The sequence below is a fragment of the Corticium candelabrum genome, chromosome 13 (assembly GCF_963422355.1).
Source record: "Corticium candelabrum chromosome 13, ooCorCand1.1, whole genome shotgun sequence".
NCBI lineage: Eukaryota > Metazoa > Porifera > Homoscleromorpha > Homosclerophorida > Plakinidae > Corticium > Corticium candelabrum.
This window is the reverse complement of record NC_085097.1, coordinates 5,511,406-5,529,765: the sequence shown is the minus strand read 5'-3', so window position 1 is coordinate 5,529,765 and position 18,360 is coordinate 5,511,406. Positions and strand designations below refer to the sequence as shown.

General features: G+C 43.2%; 2 protein-coding genes across 5 annotated transcripts; both read right to left on the bottom strand.

Annotated features, from left to right (window-relative positions):
* Positions 1–7,537: 7,537 nt before the first annotated feature.
* On the bottom strand, positions 7,538–16,612 carry LOC134188950 (uncharacterized). 4 transcript variants are annotated; one of them, XM_062657165.1, is made up of 18 exons: positions 16,529–16,612; positions 16,084–16,123; positions 15,732–15,857; positions 15,530–15,655; positions 14,507–14,632; positions 12,591–12,716; positions 12,344–12,469; positions 12,076–12,201; positions 11,883–12,008; positions 11,693–11,821; positions 11,541–11,639; positions 11,442–11,485; positions 11,093–11,129; positions 9,903–11,033; positions 9,761–9,837; positions 8,419–8,569; positions 8,185–8,361; positions 7,538–8,050 (listed from the first exon to the last, which is right to left on the bottom strand). In XM_062657165.1, exons 2-18 carry the CDS (start codon positions 16,106–16,108, stop codon positions 7,710–7,712), a joined length of 3,093 nt encoding a protein of 1,030 aa, XP_062513149.1. In that variant the 5' UTR covers positions 16,109–16,123; positions 16,529–16,612; the 3' UTR covers positions 7,538–7,709. The 4 variants fall into 4 exon arrangements, with proteins under 4 accessions (XP_062513149.1, XP_062513150.1, XP_062513148.1 ...); XM_062657166.1 differs by having other exon boundaries at positions 16,084–16,108; positions 16,529–16,592; XM_062657164.1 differs by having other exon boundaries at positions 16,084–16,151; positions 16,529–16,582.
* Positions 16,613–16,809: 197 nt separating this feature from the next.
* LOC134188991 (uncharacterized) lies at positions 16,810–18,008 on the bottom strand. The gene has a single exon (XM_062657212.1). It carries the CDS (start codon positions 17,790–17,792, stop codon positions 16,977–16,979), a length of 816 nt encoding a protein of 271 aa, XP_062513196.1. The 5' UTR covers positions 17,793–18,008; the 3' UTR covers positions 16,810–16,976.
* Between the last annotated feature and the right edge of the window lie 352 nt (positions 18,009–18,360).

The window sequence follows — 18,360 nt, the reverse complement described above, 5'->3', positions numbered from 1 at the left end:
CTCTGACGCGGTGCAGCGAAACCTGGTGGATTGGTCATTGGTTGTTTGGTTCACATCTTGATCCGACTCCGCGTGCAGTGACACCAAGCGTGGTGGCGTTGATATGCAACACCGACATCGACTAGGCGTCGGATTGCTGGAACGATCGGTTTCTTGCTTGTTTGGCGCTGGGCTAGCCCCGTTCACGTTGCGTACATACCAGTCAGGGTACTCACGGTATCAACAGTCCTGCGAGCAAACCGGTATCGCACCAATCTGAATCGCGACATCTGAACGGATTCTATGCTTGTTAGTGGCGTTCCTAGCGGACGAGGGTATCGCGCACTCTACCCATAAAATGCCTTGTCAGCGGTGCGCCATGTTTGCATTCGGCACGGTCTAGGGAACCCCTCTTGCAGTCTCTTTGCCACTGTTGGTGTACTGGTCTTACGAGACGTTACGCAGTCGACGGCAAGTCGCAAATGGCGGCAGTGATTACTAATCACTCCAACTGTGTACTGCTCAGACTGAAAGGCCACTGGGCTCCAAAAAGTGGACGAGCGGGACGTGGTGATGCTTTGGGCTGCATGTTGTTTGTCTTTCCTTTGGTTTTCTGCGCGTGAATTATAGTACTGTACAGTTCGTGCCAGCCGTTGAATCGTCGGTTCATCTAACAGTTAGCGATGTTGCAGTGGACTCCCTCTCGAGCCCGTCTATGAGATTTAGACTCATGCAGTAAAAACAGACGGGCTTCGGCAGGGTGTGGATATCCATCTCGAGACGACGGGTACAGCTTCTTTTTCTTATTACAGGATTAGAGCCGCAACCACACCTGCAGAACTGACTCCCGATCCAGACACTGGCGAGTTGGAGGAGTGAAGTTTGCAAGCGCTACTTAGAACTTAACGCCATGACTCTAGCAGTATACTCTCGGTCGTTAGTAGCTTCCCGCCAGAGACAGAGCGATGACAAGTTTACCGAGGACACGGCGGTAGCATGCGTGCTTTCTACCCAGCGACTAGAACAGTGTACTTGCGTGTGTGGTTGCTTTCATACGGGTGTGCAATAGATCTAGACGCATGCTCACTAGACAGTGACAAGGCATTTACCCCTGACAGCTAAGCGGCGGTACACGTAGCCGAATGAGTCCTGGAGAAGTGGGCGCGGCTCGAGTGCGGGGCGACTTCCCTTCCTTGTGGGCCGGAGTCCCCTCTGAAGTTCCGGATCCATGCCGGACGTCGGTTCTCCTGGACCATGATAGGCTGGGCCGGGCTCCGCCCACTTTCCATGGCCACGCCTTTGTTATACAAATTGGCTCAGGTAAGTTGTCGCGTCAAGTCGGCAAATGAACATCATCACTGGTAACTGACGAAGGTAAGGATTCAATTGTTTTCACACGCAGTCATTGTGAGTGTTTTACTCGTTGTAATGTAGCTGACTGTTAAAGATGACATCTGTCCTGGTACAAAGTTACGCCGAAGACAATAAACGAATCTGGGCTTAAAAAGGAAGGGCTCCATCAGAGAGACCGACCTTTCCGTGAACCTTCGTTAGCGTTAGAATCGTGAGAGATTATGTGTAACTGTATATACTATTGCGTGTACAAACTAACTACTTGTACAAGTTATATTATGTGTACAATACAATACTAGTGCTAATGTGCATTCTGTTAGCCGAAATCGTTCAAGAATATAGAATGCCAAACTTTGGATTCCAGATTTGGTGCGGTTTTTTGACGTTTCAATATTTGAAACTTGGCTTGCTTTAAGTTCAAAAATCAAACTATTTTTTAAGTAAAAGAATTCAAAACAATTTGACCATTACAGCCCTATACTAAAGTATAGTTCCGTTGACATAACGAATCATCAAGACAAGCCTTGAACAGATTGTACTCATAGTGCTCACCGACTTGTTGTCAAACACAAGTTTTGGAGTGAGTGTACAACGAATGGTGTTGTGATTGAGTGTGGAGCATACGAAGTGAGTGTGTTGTTGAGACAGTCGCCAGACTATCTGATCTGGACACAATTGAGATGTTCGTAGCTCTACTCTGAACTCAGCGTTTTGAGCAGGTGAACAGTCAGTCAATTGGGGATATGGTAGATCAATGGATTCTAGCGACCAGAAGTTTGTATGTGTGTGGCAGTCGATGCTCGGTCTTACGATCATCTTGACATCAAGTCTGCCCACAATGCCTGGATAACCATTGAGTTGAGGGCAACACGATGTTGTGCCGTAATCTATTTCTACTCCTTGCTTTGGTTTGATTGGTTGAGCATTTTGAGAGATGAGTTTGATAATGAGCCGACGAACCAACAAGGATAATGGTCAGGATGTGGTGGTTGTGTGTCGTCGTGAAGTAAGATTGGGGATGATGTGGAGTGTAAGCCATTGCAGTCATTATTGGTGTGAAAGTGGTTGACAGTCTGGCATAGACCAATCCAGTACTGGATGTTGTGTTCTGGTCTGTCGATTTCGTTATGGGAACGTCCAGCAATTGTAACAAGGACCGAACGCTGTTACGCTCTGATCTCACAACCGACGGCAACGGGTATCGGCTGCACATCAAGGCTGCTAAAACAAACCCGTTCCGCTTGGGCGTCGACTTATTTCTTAGACGGACACATCATTCAGTCTGTCCTGTACAGGCGTTGAAAAACTACCTGGCCCGTCCTAAAGCATGGAATCTACCGCTATTTGCACACGCAGATGGGTCCTTTCTCACTCTCCTGCGTCTTACCTCTATGCTTCGGTCTTTTCTAAACAAATTGGGGTACGACGAAGACCACTACGCAGGTCACGGCTTCCGGATCGGAGCAGCAACAACTGCAGCCGCCGCTGGCCTGCCAGATTGGCTGATCAAACTCTCGGTCGTTGGTCTTCAGACTGCATGCTACCAACGATACATACAAATGAATGGCAAGGCCCTCTCTTCTGTGGCAAACGCGCTCGCTAAGCCCACATTCCTACCAACTTTCCATCGTGGTCCTCTGACTGACATCTGTTTTTCTTTCTTTCACGTTTACTCAAGATAGAGACGGTTAATGCTTCTATATGTTGAATTTGATGGTCTCAGGCTGTATTCCAGCCCTCTGGTACACACACAGTCTCCTGGCTTACTTTGGGGTAGCGTGCCATTTGGGGAAGGGGCCTTGTTCAGGCCACACGGCCGTTACGCCTGCGCAACTTAGTCACTTGGAATTGCGCGATCGCCAACATACCATCACTTTCTGTGAAACGTTTTCCATTCTTTCTTCTATGTCTGAATGACAATATGCGAACAACGTGCAAGAAAATAAGTGCAGATGTTCATACCACAACTCTATAGATTGTAAGTCTCATAGCACGTTTCTAGATGAGTCACACTTCCATGATAACTACAGAGGTCGTTTTCACTCTTATCTCACATCTCCGGGTTTTGCAGATATAATAATGACCGCAAACAAGACTCGTGTGAGACACCACAGCCACCGTCGTTCGGCTTTTGTGTAAGCCTCGTAGAAGTAACGATACAGATTCGAGTCTTTTGACACGTGACTTGGCTCCTAGCTGCCTGAAAATGTGGTAAGCTGAGACTGAACTCGTCTACAAGGGTGCTTCCACCTTGTTTCTCGATGCAAAAGGTGCAGCTACTTTATCCAAACGCAGGGCAACGGCCAACCGAAGAGAAAACAAGAAGAACGGAGATCACGAGACATCGTCGTCGACAGGCGCTTTTAGAATGCACGAACCTCTCTCTGCTGGGAAACAACAGTATGAAACACGTCATACAGCCGACGATTGCACGCACAGACACATGCTGCCACTCGCCTCTGTAAGATATATGAAGAAATTGACCGCAAGGACAGGCTAGCGTACACATGTACACAAGAAATGGTTCCTGGAGAACTTCTTTGCAAGGATCGAGTGCAGATTTGTACGAGCGACGACCTAATCAACGTCAGAGACAGGGAACGCGGACAAATAAGCTATGGTGACACAAGAACGGAAGCATGGTCATTTTATACTAAAATAGCACTAAAATATGACAAGATGGCCTAGGTCACGTACCTACAGAAATTATGCCTAGCAACTTGGGATGTAAGTAAAATCATAACTATGGTAAAATGAACTTTGCCACAAAAACTTGCTAATGGTGTACCAACACTGGTTCCTTAATTAACTTTGAATTGTACGAGTGTAGCAGTTCTTTACCTCATCACTCACTCGTGCCCTTTCCTTACTCCATACACTACATAAGACGTATACAGAAACAGTTAACGAGTATACAAGTGTTGTCAGTCTAGCCTATGGATATGGCGCATCACATCCTTTCCGTACGAGAGCTTCGCAGGTTATGTGGCCCCAGGTTCAATCGAGAGGACGTTAGTACAAATGTCTAGACCACGAAAACAAGATTCTCCAGTTGTACAAGATAGACGTTGGAGCAGAGAATGTTTCTGTGCATCCTACCAATTTCTGTGTCCGCTGCCATCTAGCGATACATTGATTTACAAAGAGGCGATGAGCCTCTATTCTTGTACCTCTCTGCAGAGAGTGGATGGTACACTCAGAAAACTGCAACACCTGCTCCAGTTGTCAGCAACAGAAGAAAGGAGGAAGACCACCCAAAAGAATCAGCTCGTTCCCACAGGTCAGTCAGCAATCAAATTGACTGACCTAATCCAACAAATAGAAACAGTAGCACCAGAAGCCATCTATGTTCATAAGACTTTATTCAAGCAATCCAACTATCTCATTTCATCCAATTTGAGTCAGTTCTGTACCTGTTTGACTTGTTCAAGTGCACCCTGTGTGAAAAAGTGGTCAACATCCCAGTTGAACTCCAATGCAACCATTTAATGTGCAAGAAGTGTGCCATTCAACATTTGCATCGGTCTCCCTTGTATGACTGTCCCCAGTGCCAGCAGCTATACAAGAAGCACATCAAGAGCCCACCATTAGCATCACTACAGTACAGATGGTCATGCCACAGCATGCAGGTCACACGGCATCGGCCAATAGTCAAAAAGCGAAAGGCAGAAACTACAATTGGCATCTTTGATAGCGGTAGAGGTAATTAAGTAGAATGCGCTGCGAGTAAGAATAAAAACAAACAAACAAACCTGACTCCGCCATCTTTGGGTCTTGATTGTTCGCGAGGCGTACATCGGTAGGATCTCCCACGAACTGAATTCTAGTAGCACAAATAACTGGATTACAACGAAAGTCCTCGCAAAACTCGGAGAATCCGGCAAAACAGGAGGACGAGAGATGTGTCGTTTCACATGCTACAAAGTCCTTCGAGATTTCCAGAGATCTTCTTCAGATAGCGACACTACCCGATTGTGTGGTCATACCCTAAAAGACAGCCTAGGCTTTCTGTAGTATCTGTGCGCAAAGGCCGATCCACGTCACTCAACAAAACCCGTCTTTTTAAGTTGCTCGGCCTCGCATAGTTGAAACGACCGTGGCCAGTCTTGGCCCAACATTACGAGTGTACCTCCACTCAGGTTGCAACGTCAAAGCGACTAACATCTTTGGCGCAAGCCAGTTGTCTCGCGTACGTCATTCAACGGAATGGGTTCTGTGATGGTGTGTTCAGCCTCCAACATCAACTCCACTGACCTCTTGGGCTCAAGCGGGTGGAACAGTCTCCAACGTCAGCTTGACTGACCTCTTGGGCTTGAGTACATGGTTGTTCCAACGGGCGTTGATCCTCCAACGTCCCCTGAGTGACCTCTTGGGTTCACCCCACTTGTCGGAGCTCAGCGTGTGAGCTGACCACTCTGGTTAACCCATTGTTCACATATCTCTCACAACTTGGCACGTTGCCCCATTGAAGCCCACACCGTCTCGTGTCTACACGGTATCGCAACTAGCGGGCATGTTGTTTACAACACAGTAGTGTATTACGAGTGATGTTAAACTGACAAACTGGCCACGACACAGAACTAGACATTTCTCTAGCGCATCCTTGGTGCACTGACTTGCTAGCATTGGCTGCTAGCACGGCAGGTATCGCGGCCTCAAGGAGGGAAAAGATAAAAGAGGTTAAATACAACCAAGAGCTTCTTGCAGGAGACATCAAACCATCTTTTGCTCCCTTGATTCTTGAACGTTTTGGTCGCTGGGGGATATAAGCCTCCAACTATCTGAACAAGCTGGGCAAGTCGTCTAGAGATGATGAGGGAAAGAAAAACAAGGCCCAATTCAAGAGCAAGTGGAGATCTCTTATCTCCATTCAACTGCAGAGAAACCTTGCTAAAGTTATAGCAGACAAGTAATACATTCGTAGAATTAAATCATTGTATGTGTAAGGCGTAAGGCTTTTTGTTTGTGTAGTTTTAGTTATTTAGTTTAGATCATCATATAGCTTGTAATAGTACTGATTTATGAAAATATATGTATTGGAGAGACAGACAGACAGACAGACAGACAGGTTGACATGCAGACACACAGACAGACAGACAGACAAACATGCCTTCACGCACACACATACAAACATGCACACACACACACACACACACTTCTTACACACACACACACACACACACCAGCTTATTGGGTGCAGCTGCTACTCGTGTGTTGCATAACACATTTCTCCAATTATTATCAATACAAATTCCTGGCAATGTGTTTCTTGTCTGGACTAGATGACCATTGCTGCATTTACTGGGACAACGAATGTAACACTGTATTGTCGTACACTCACCATTACTGTAACGGATGCACCATAAAATGGTAAAACTACACACTCAAGTTGACATTCAATTATGTGTCTAACACATTGACTGTATGAAGGGGTTTGTGTTAGACACTTCAGACATCGAGGTCACTTATGGTGATCTCATTGCTGCCATGTTTCAATCGATGCCGTCTACTTCGACTGACACTTTTCGTCACTCGATTTCTCCACATCCTTGAAGGATGGCTGTGTGACAGCATAGCAATGTGTTATGCTTGGATGGTGTCACTGTGTATGATAACATATTAAAATGTCATTTAACTATTGACTAGTTAATATCAATATTGTATATACTTAGTATTGATATTGTGTAGCTTCCGTTCCCCAGACTGCTTTGTGCACGTGATGATGGGGAGAGTGGATGGAGAGAAAAAGCAGTTACCTCCGCCCACTCCATTCCACTATGTACAGGCAGACAGACAGACAAGTGTGTGTGTGTGTGTGTGTGTGTGTGTGTGTGTGTGTGTGTGTGTGTGTGTGTGTAGGACCAATTAGATCAACGACTAGCTCCACCTACTGCACAACACGTGACCAAATAAATAATAAAACCTATTTATTACTCACGTCATACGATTCTGCTATTCTAGAATTTCAATCTATGAGATAGCACAAAGTAAGATGAACTAGTCATAACTAGTTTATTGATATCAACTGTATACCTCAGTGCCTCGGCATCCGATTATCGTTGCTCTTCGATTGCCATTATGTGATGGATAGAAAGGAGCCAATTTCTGCAGTCAAGATCGTAGGGATAGATCTGGTTTTAACACTACGAGTACCAGAGCATGAGTTACTGTTAGGGTCTGAGACAATGACTACCACACCCACACATATTGGTACATACAACACATTCATTGTACTGACAATGTACAAGGCAAGTGAAGAGAAGGACACGTGGTAGAACAAGTAGCAGAACGTGTGTATATAAAATAAGATAATTGGAGTTCATGATAACGTGAATAATATATAAAACGTTATAGAAATAAAGTTTGTACAAATGCAGTCATTTTGATGGACAAACATGATCCACCAAGTCGCAGCCAAAAATACGTTCTGCCTGCAATCGGCGATTGATATCACACATTGCTGTGATTATTGAGCGTCGAGTGGCTTTGACGCCAAATTTCTTCGTCCACATGTCCAATGCTTTTTTAGTCTGTGCAAATGACTTCTTATAATCGCCTTTTATTATATCTATTCTGTCCATAGTGAAGAAGGTCGGTGATAGATGGGATACAAATTCCTGCCAACAAGCAATGACTTTACAAGTGACGGACAACATATCTTTGTCTGTGCATTTGCTCTTTGCACTTGACTCTAGTCTCTTTTGCTGCTCTGTTTCCACTACAGTAAAAAATTAGAATAAACCACAATGTTACAAAGTAGAAAGTGGAAACAATAATACAACAGTCAAAGTGACCGTGTTTTCTAGCTACAACCAAGTAAATGGTAAAACAATTTATTACAGATTTTCTCACCTTTGTCTGTCTCTTGGCTTACTGCTCCTGGTACTATGCTGCTGTCATCTTCATGATTGACAATACGAGGTAACATCTCTGCAGACAGGTCAATGAAAACATGTACAAAACATCCGAGACGAGTTTGTCCATCTGAAGAAAATATGTGTATCTCCACTCGATCAGCACGTGGCCAAGCTACATACAACAATCAAGGTAAACACATGACTATCATGTCAAACGTATGTAACTTACCAGGAGTAACAGTTTCTATTGTACGACTATCCAGCCTTTCTCCTGGAACTTCTTCAATTGTCTGACCTGTAGTATCTATGTACCGGAAAGTACATCCTGTGCAAGGAACTTCACTTCCAACAGGAAGACGAACTTGCAATGAACTTTTCTCCTGACAGAAAGATACAACAGAAATGTTCATAAAGATTCTGAAGATGACAATTAGACAACATAAAAGTCTTGTACCAAAGTAGGAAAATAGAATATGAGCACTTGTCAAGTACCATATGGTATCAGTTAAAGTGATAAAACTGACAGGATATTTATCAATGCAATATGCTTAATACATACAGCCTACAGTGTTCCCAGTCTTCCCTTTTTACTGGCTTACCATTAAGTATGTGGTGCAATAGTTAATTCATACTGAAAGTACTCACCACATGCACCTTTAGTGCTAGCCTCAGTGCACATGTACAAATGGACAAAATTATGTTAAAGTCCTTCATGTCAGCGTCGTCCCTGATGAGACAATTAAGAACATAGCTCCCCTGCCTCCAGAGGTGGGGCCTTCGTGCACTACATGGAGACTCTGGACCAGCACTGATGATCCATGTGGAGCTTGGCCAAAGCATCCATAGCTATGGCTAAGGCATAGCTCTGGAACTGGACACAAGGGTCCACCACACGTGCCTGTCTGCCGCATGATGTTACTGCCAAGACAGCGAACATTAGTCTCGCATATCCTTCCTGCCTACATCCTTGACACACACACACCTAAATAAAACCTAAACACCTAAATAAAACCTAAATGTTAGAAGCTGCCTCTCAGAGGTGACGCCCCAGCAGTTACGCTGGGCCCTGTGCGCTACTCAGGGAACTCTGGGCCTGCGCTAGCAAACTCCTGGAGCCAGGCCAGGCACTCGCAGAAGTACTGACTTGTAAAACCAACTGTGATGTGAGCACCCGAAGTCTCACCACGACCCCAGCGGCTGATGTCACATCACCGCCAATAGCCGCTTAGGACCCCAGTCAATGACCGGGTACTCGTTTATACTCCTGAGTCGAGAAAAGCAAATGTGTGTTAGTTTCTTGCTTAAGGAAAGTATGCCATAGCTCACGATCACTGTGACTTAAACTTGCAACCCCTCAAGGTCCCGGATGTAAACACTCCATAAGATGGCTCTCTAACCAACTGAGCTATCGGACCACACACACACACACACACACACACACACACACACACACACACACACACACACACACACACACACACACACACACACACACACACACACACACACTTAGTAAACTCTCTGTGCATGCAAACGCTGAGGCTTAACTACAAGTAACAAAACATTCTTACTTGAACTTTGCTATAGATGGGACTGACATCACATTGACTGACAGTGTGTACATCAGCAGGCTGCTGAATTATGGATCCTGCATGTCATTATACACACACTATGACGTAATAAAATTAACTAATCCAAATGTAAATAACAAACTTTGTGATGAAGTTCTATCCCTTGCTGCTGTTGATGAAGATGTGAAGCCAGAAGAATGTAGACCCTCTTCACTACAGAAGTAGAATGCTTTCTGTTCCTCATGTGGAAGAGAAGGAGAGTGAGAAGGTAAACTGGAATTTGATGAATCAGCTGATATGAACAGTTTGTGAACTGCTTCCAATGTGAGACTAAAGTCAACTTCACCTTGTCTGATGTACTCAACACGAACAGGAACAACTAAACTATCAGGACAAGGGCCATTTATTTCAACCTCAAATGTGAAGCAATGATCGTGATCAAATGATTGTCTCCACAGATGTCTGGTTGGAAGCTGAACTTCTGCATCACCTCGACACAATAACCATTCTGGACCAAGTTGAGGCTTCATGACCACATGACCTTGCTTACGAACTATAATTTCTGTCACTGGACAGAGTTGGATAACAGGCAATGATACATGTCCTTGATGGTCACGAATAATTTTCTGACCAATTTCTTCATATGAATTGAAAAGATGCACAGACAATGACCATTTGCAAGCAGAAAGACTTCGACCAAGAACTACACATCCCATCTTCCTTCTGAATAAAATGGTTGGGCTCTTAATAAAACTAACAAGCCACAACCACCCACTAAAACTGGTCACCTCCACTGACCAGCTGTTGAGATCAAATGGAATGTGTGACTGCACTTCCTGAGTATCAGGAGAATACACTACCACACCACGCCATCTCCACTTCATTTCATCGAGTCTTGATTCACATCTCATCAGAGTGAATGACCCCTCGCCTACTGAAGTCACATCAGCTATGGTGTTGATACACACTTTGATTGGCTTGCCGAATGAGACGTCATGAGGACCAAGAAAAATAACTGGACTGACCACTTGGGAGCCACTAGCAGAGACGGGAGGCATATACTTATCATGCATGAATGAATGAATGGAGAATTGTGTTGGTGATTGAACGGCACCCGCTGGAACAGTAATGCTCACACTGCCAGCACTCAGCTCTCCTCCCTCACTGCCGATCGTCTCATGGAATGACAAGCCATCACTGCTCCAAACGTGCAACACTTCCAATGTACCACCCACCCACAATGGGTGGCAGACATCAGAAATATCAAGATTTTCTAGTAAAACAAACAACATGGGATGAGTTGCTTAATGGATTGTATGCAGCATGTCATACCCATTGTGGGTGCAGATTGATCGGGATGATCGTCACCCTACACAGAAGAGAGAGATCAGAGTAGAATACAGAAATTACACTCAATCAAGTGACAAAAATTATCAAAACTCAAATCATTTACTAAGTTGATAAATAAGACAAAAGTAAACATAGACAAATATATCCCAACCAACTGATTAAATAACAGAAAAACAAAAACCACAACACACATTCAAAAGCGAGAAAAGAGAAACAAACAAATCAGTGTAAGTAAAGCAACAAACAGACTGACTGCTCGATATAAGCAACAATCAAACAAACACACAAGCAAACAGATGATGACTGTTGTAAGTCTACTATCATTCTCTACCTCATCCTCAATCCATGACTTTCTCTCAAGTCTATTTCCTCTCTCTAACACATACAAGTAGTTCAACACAATCTTTACAAAGCCAATGATTGTCCTCACCATCTGTCTGTTCCACTTCTTCTGCTTTCCCTTCACCAATAATTGTCTCGCCAGATTGTGGCTGTTGGAATGGGCTCAGTCTCCTTAGTAGATGCATTACTGCACAACAAACTCAATAATCACAACATTAACCTTCCACTCAAATATCAGACCTTCAGATCTCTCCCTGCTGCTGCTCGGCTGCTGGTTAATATTGATGATTCGAAGAGCAGTAAATAGAGCAGGCTGGGCACGTGTGTAGTCAGCAATATTTAGCAAACATTCTGACCATAAAATCAATGCTGAAAACAGAAAACAGCAACTGTGAGAGATGCAGGTAAAGAGAAATGAGGAAATTCTGACTGGAGATTTTCTCAGGATGATTTTGATCGAGACCAGCTGCTTCAATGTTGACAGCTTCAGAGAGAAGTTTCTCTGCTTCTTTGTTGTTCCCTTTTTTCATAAGACATTTTCCCAAATATTTCAATGCTGTACAAATCAAGACACATTGATACACACACATGCTGATTTGACATTATAGAACATTTAGACATACAAAGTGCTGTATTAGGATGTTTCTCATGGAGTGAATGTCTGTATATGTCCAGACATTCTCTCAAGTATTGTTCGCTCTCATCCAACTTTCCTACTTCCAGTAAATACACTCCCAGTTGACCAACAGCTGAGAACAACAACAACTCGTAACCAACACATGACAATTATGACTGATTTATACCGCAGTATCAACATGTGCAAATGATAATCAGCATGTCAAGCTCACAATTCACATAAAGTTGATGTCAAAAGAAAGACAAGAAACTAACCATTAGCCACACGGGGATGCTCATGACGGAGAGTTGATTTAAACATCCTGACACAGTCGGCCATCAGCTTGATTGATTCACTTACTTCACCTTGTTGGTACAGAAACTGAGAAAGTGCGAATTGAACTAAAGAAGATAAACAATGATGATATTATAGACAACTCATTGAATCAACGTGAGGTGAGTAGAGTTGTTTTAGTAAGAAGAGTGAGACGTCTTACAATTGTATCAGAGAATGAACACATACCACTTGCAAGATCACGATGATCTTCTGTGTGAGCAGATTTCATGATCTCAAGTGACTGTCTCAATAATCTTTCTGCTTCAGGCAGTTTCTTTTGTTCCATAAAACATTCACCAAGCATCCCCATAGCTAAAATAAGAATAAAGGTGAGAATTAAGACACAACAACTTTTCTTGCTAATTGAGTTGCAAGACAACAATCAATGTCTAATATATTTCAATGCAGTAGTGAGAGATGAGTTCTTTCTCACACAACATGCAACCACTCTTCCAGTCTGTCCATCATAACTGATTAAACGAGACCTTTCTACAGCACATACCCTGCACACTGACATTGTTGTGTAGCTGTAGAAATGTGCACAGTGTAAGCATGCGAAATAACACCAGCAGTCAACAGTAGGTGTGCTAAATAAACGTGTTTGACAACTTGAACAACTTGTGTGTCATGTCTAGCACTTTTAAGCAAGAAAGCCACTATTTCTATTTCCATCAGTTTATTGACGATTACAACTCACAGTAACAACTACATTTCAAGATCTCACGATTTTGTAGTGACAATTAAACACAGACATGCAGACAAACAAGTAGACAGACAACAAAAAGATAGAAAGACAGATAAAGAGACAGATACATGAACAAACAAACAGACAGACCGATAAACAGAAAGACAACCAATCACTCTACCAGCTGGTAAATGCAAACGATGTAACAAGTAATACACAAGCCACGGCCTCTAATGCATTAAACGTCCCTTTGTCTGTTTCTTACACATTATGTCAGTATTTAAACAGAATTTTGGTTTTCAGTTTACGTGCTTGAATGTCTGACACACTGACACAGACCAGACAGATAGAAAATAGAGAGAAATCATGGTCAACAAAGACAGATAGCAAAACTAAAAATGAAGAGATCAACATACAGTACACACTCAAGTAAATCCTATACTATAATACGCCAACCCATGCTTCCGTCTGTCTATCTGGATGAATGTTTGTCTGTAACACGATGATCGACACGACGCCTTTCTCAGATTGTCGCGAAATGTGGCGGCCCAATCAAGTTTTTGGCCATTGGAGACAAACGGTTGAGTCGAAATTTGCCCGGACTGCCTCCGACGGCCAGAAACAAGACTTTGTCGGACTGAAATGAGATGTGCCAAAGTTTGTTTGTTCAATTAATTAACCGAGAATGCAGATGTGACGTGGTCCTCCAGCCACTACTACACAACTCGTAGAGTGAAAGATGCGCACGCTGCAGTCGGCTCACCGGGCTGATTCTGCGTGTGTGTGTGTGTGACAGAAGGTGCATCTTCTTCGCGGAAGTGGCGTGCAAAGCTAGATTGCTAACGCCCATAGGGTGAGGTAGGGAATGTGACGTGCGCTTGCCAGCCTGTATGCTAGATATTCTTCATCAGCCATGCACCCGCTGCAGTCGGTGTGGAGTGTCTTCTTCGCTGCATGACGTGTAGTCTAGGTAGTGGGATCCTATGAAACAGAACTCTGACTCGAGTGAATACAACGTGTGTGTGTGTGTGTGTGTGTGTGTGTGTGTGTGTGTGTGTGTGCATGTGTGCATGCGTGTAGATTTTGTCTCTAGAGTAACACGTCCATGGACTCGCCCTGCAGTGAGAATGTGAGATGGAGGCTAATCCACGAGCCAAATAACAGATGACTGGAGAAAGTTAATTTTTACGTTTTCTTTGCTTAGCTAGCTACTATCTAGGTGCTAGCACAATTCCTACCGCCCATAGGGTGGGTGAAGGCTAGTTCATGCAATAATACACAAACTCTCACACATACACAAGCAGGGAGAGAGACAAGAGAAAGACAGACAGACTGGTGGTAAGACAAACATCATATCCTCTTGTCAAAGAACTTGAGAATCCTTCACAAACAACAATTACTCACATACAACACTTACTCTCAGCCACCTTCACATCATTAGCTGGAAGGTGTTTCTGTCGTATTAACAAGCACTCCTCCAGTAATGATGTGGCATCAACATACTTGGATTGACGTAAGTAACAATGCCCCAGAGAATACAAGGCTGTAAGTACAAACAAACAAAAGTCAGTCACACAGTAAATATACCATATACATACAAGTACACACTCCATCATATGTGACATACACCAACACATACTAGACAGTGACTTTCACTGACTCTCGGCTTCCCCTTTCAAGACGTTCACCCCACATTCATTTGTCACGTTGGTGACACCAAACGCAGCAAGTACCTAACCGAGAGTTTTGTTGACGTGTTCTTACCGAGAGAAAATGGACCATAGGTCTACGTTTGGTGTGAATTGCAAACATCATGTAAACATTGCATATATAGGGAGCATTTGCTCAATATCTGCATGTTTTTCACCACACATACTTACACTACTATTTTCTATGTAATAATCTACCAACATGAACAACCGGCTGCTCAACTAGTTACTGTGCAAATAAATGCAACTGACTAAATACGCAATCATCTCATAGTGGCCGCCCTTGTTTAGAAGCTGCAGCTAAAGAAAATTGTTTAAAATAGAGGCTGCCCTCAAATTGAGGCCACACTAGTCTGCAGAGTTACTGGTCATGCCCATATCACATGCTTTTGACAGATACACACACACACACACACACACACACACACACACACACACACACACACACACACACACACACACGAGTAAAGCAGACAGTCAAACAGTCAGACTGAAAAGCTAACTACGTACAGGCTATTGGAATGGTTTACCATAATGTCATTTCCACGTATGATCCTTGCCATCATTATCTAGTTATCATACATGATAAACGTTCATCTAAACTTCACTGCATCATTTAATCACTTTGAGTGATGTAGAGTAGGCTGTATGTATCATGCAGTCCAATTCACTATTAACTGGATTTTAGTCTAAAATCATAAACATAAAACAAACATTACAATACAACTCACTCTTAGTTAGTAAGAGATTATGTGTCTCAGGATGTTTTCTCATAACTGATAAAAGATTTTCTAGAATTGCTTGTGCTTTCATATATTCTCCATTAAGAATGTATGTCTCCCCCAGATCACGAAGAACTAAACAGCAGAACAGAACCACAAACCCTGACTTTAGAATTTCTGCAATATTTTCAATCAAAACAACATTCCTCACCTAACAGTCTCAATTCATCTGTTACTTCCAAATATTGTTCTGCTATCTCTCTGGCTTGAATGTAAAATCTAATGGCCTCACTAAAACGCCCTTCTTCTGCAAGGTTCTTTCCTTTCTCATTAAGATCTATCAAATACAATCATTATTACATTCAAACACAATCTGTTTCTCACCAACATGCAACATGTCAGACATGCACACACACACACACACACACACACACACACACACACACACACACACACACACACACACACACACACACACACACACACACACACTCCTCAGCTCATTTCTCCTCATTTCTCAACATTAACTAAAACATGATCATTTCCCATATTGCAATGCTTACCTCTGATCTCTTTCTTGATATCCATCTGTTAACAAAAAGTCTAGATGAAAACATAGAGTTGACAAAGTCTAGAGACAAACAATGCTATCCTTCTACCAATAATCTCACATTAATTAATTAAAACTCGTAATCAGCTAAAACATTTCACGGGCTACGCGACATCAACTAGCGCAATGCTTAAAAAATTCCCGTATCAAACTCCAGGTCGCTGCCCGCTGAGAGAACAGAACACGAATCGAACGCAACACAAACGCTAGAACTGCAAATACGCTGCGCAAACTGATCTCAATCGAAAGTAACCGTCGAGACGTCTCAACATTCAAACAAACGTGAGATTGAGTAGCAACGAAGGCGTCGCCTACACCGAAAAGGCGCAATTTCATCTATTCGTCCTTCACTCTGCCTCTTTCTTACTAATAACTCTCTTGTAATGACGTAGACATACCTGTAACGGAAATACCTTTCACGGATCGAGCAGAAGAAAGTGCGGCGTGGCAAGAGATGACGAGTCACGTGGGTGAGTAGGCAAAACAAATCTGCATACCCGGATGTGATAAAGCTCTTGCTTACAGTTTGCGCACGCCCATTGATTCGCTCCTTTTCGACTGCTACACACCTCGACAATATGCATTTAGTTTCATTGCGTACTGGATTCTAGTCTTACAAAAGAATTAATTTTGAAAAATAATTCTTTTTTTGTTGAAACATAACATTTATTTGTCACGTGACCAAAACAAGTACTCATTTATATTACCAATACAACACTAATTAAGTTGCATCCTGGCTAATGGTATGTCATATACTAATCGCACATTAAAATTAATTTATCAATGTACATGTACATGTGTATTACTGTACATGTGCTGTACACGTGTTGATCTGTTGTGATGTCCTCACACTGATGTGGCTACTGTAGGCGTGTCGTTTGTTCCTCTACTTTTCTCCTCATATCTACGAGGTGGCTGCAACAAGAACGTGTTCTCACAAGCAGAACGCATCTCGTCCAACTTCACTCTTTCTCTCTTCCTGCATCGAACTGTTGCAACTTTGAGCAACAAAATTAATATCAAAACACATTCTGCGATCGCCAAACATACACCCAACACTTTCATCGATTGAGACGGACTGTGAAATCTTGGTGCATTCACTTGTCCCACAACCGACCCATCGATATCAATCACGTCTATGTTTTGGACCAAACTGTTGCCAACAGCAACCGATACAACACAAACGTCGTTTTCTTCCTTAAACTGTGACGTCATACTGCAATTCGTTCCGTTGACATAACGAATCATCAAGACAAGCCTTGAACAGATGGCACTCATAGTGCTCACCGACTTGTTGTCAAACACAAGTTTTGGAGTGAGTGTACAACGAATGGTGTTGTGATTGAGTGTCGAGCATACGAAGTGAGTGTGTTGTTGAGACAGTCTCCAGACTATCTGATCTGGACACAATTGAGATGTTCGTAGCTCTACTCTGAACTCACCGTTTTGAGCAGGTGAACAGTCAGTCAATTGGGGATATGGTAGATCAATGGATTCTACCGACCAGAAGTTTGTATGTGTGTGGCAGTCGATGCTCGGTCTTACGATCATCTTGACATCAAGTCTGCCCACAATGCCTGGATAACCATTGAGTTGAGGGCAACACGATGTTGTGCCGTAATCTATTTCTACTCCTTGTTTTGGGTTTGATTGGTTGAGCATTTTGAGAGATGAGTTTGATAATGAGCCGACGAACCAACAAGGATAATGGTCAGGATGTGGTGGTTGTGTGTCGTCGTGAAATAAGATTGGGGATGATGTGGAGTGTAAGCCATTGCAGTCATTATTGGTGTGAAAGTGGTTGACACTCTGGCATAGACCAATCCAGTACTGGATGTTGTGTTCTGGCCTGTTGGTTTCGTTATGGGATCCATAGATGAGATCCCTGTTGTAGGCATAAGTAGAATGATTTGCGCACGTGTGTGTGTGTGTGTGTGTGTGTGTGTGTGTGTATGTGTGTGTGTGTGTGTGTGTGTGTGTGTGTGTGTGTGTGTGTGTGTGTGTGTGTGTGTGTGTGTGTGTGTGTGTGTGTGTACATGTATATACATTGTACAGTCAGTGTCCGACAAATTGGTAGCCCGGGCGGCTGGGACAACTAATTTTTTTACGGACAACTGAATAATTGGTGTGTAGTTGCCCAGGGACAACCAAGGTAGTGCAATGGATCTGCTTCACGTGGTGATGCAAAGTGGCATGTCAGTCTACTGTAACCGCTACATCTAAAGCAATA

Bases quoted from the DNA above. Each gene is read 5' to 3' on its own strand.
- LOC134188991 (XM_062657212.1), bottom strand. From the start codon at position 17,792: ATGCTCAACCAATCAAACCCAAAACAAGGAGTAGAAATAGATTACGGC.
- LOC134188950 (XM_062657165.1), bottom strand. From the start codon at position 16,108: ATGGATATCAAGAAAGAGATCAGAG. The intron at 12,202-12,343 runs GTTAGTTTCTTG...TGTTGTTCTCAG, and splicing joins GCATCCCCGTGTGGCTAATG to CTGTTGGTCAACTGGGAGTG. The intron at 11,034-11,092 runs GTATGACATGCT...TTGTTTTACTAG, and splicing joins TCAATCTGCACCCACAATGG to AAAATCTTGATATTTCTGAT.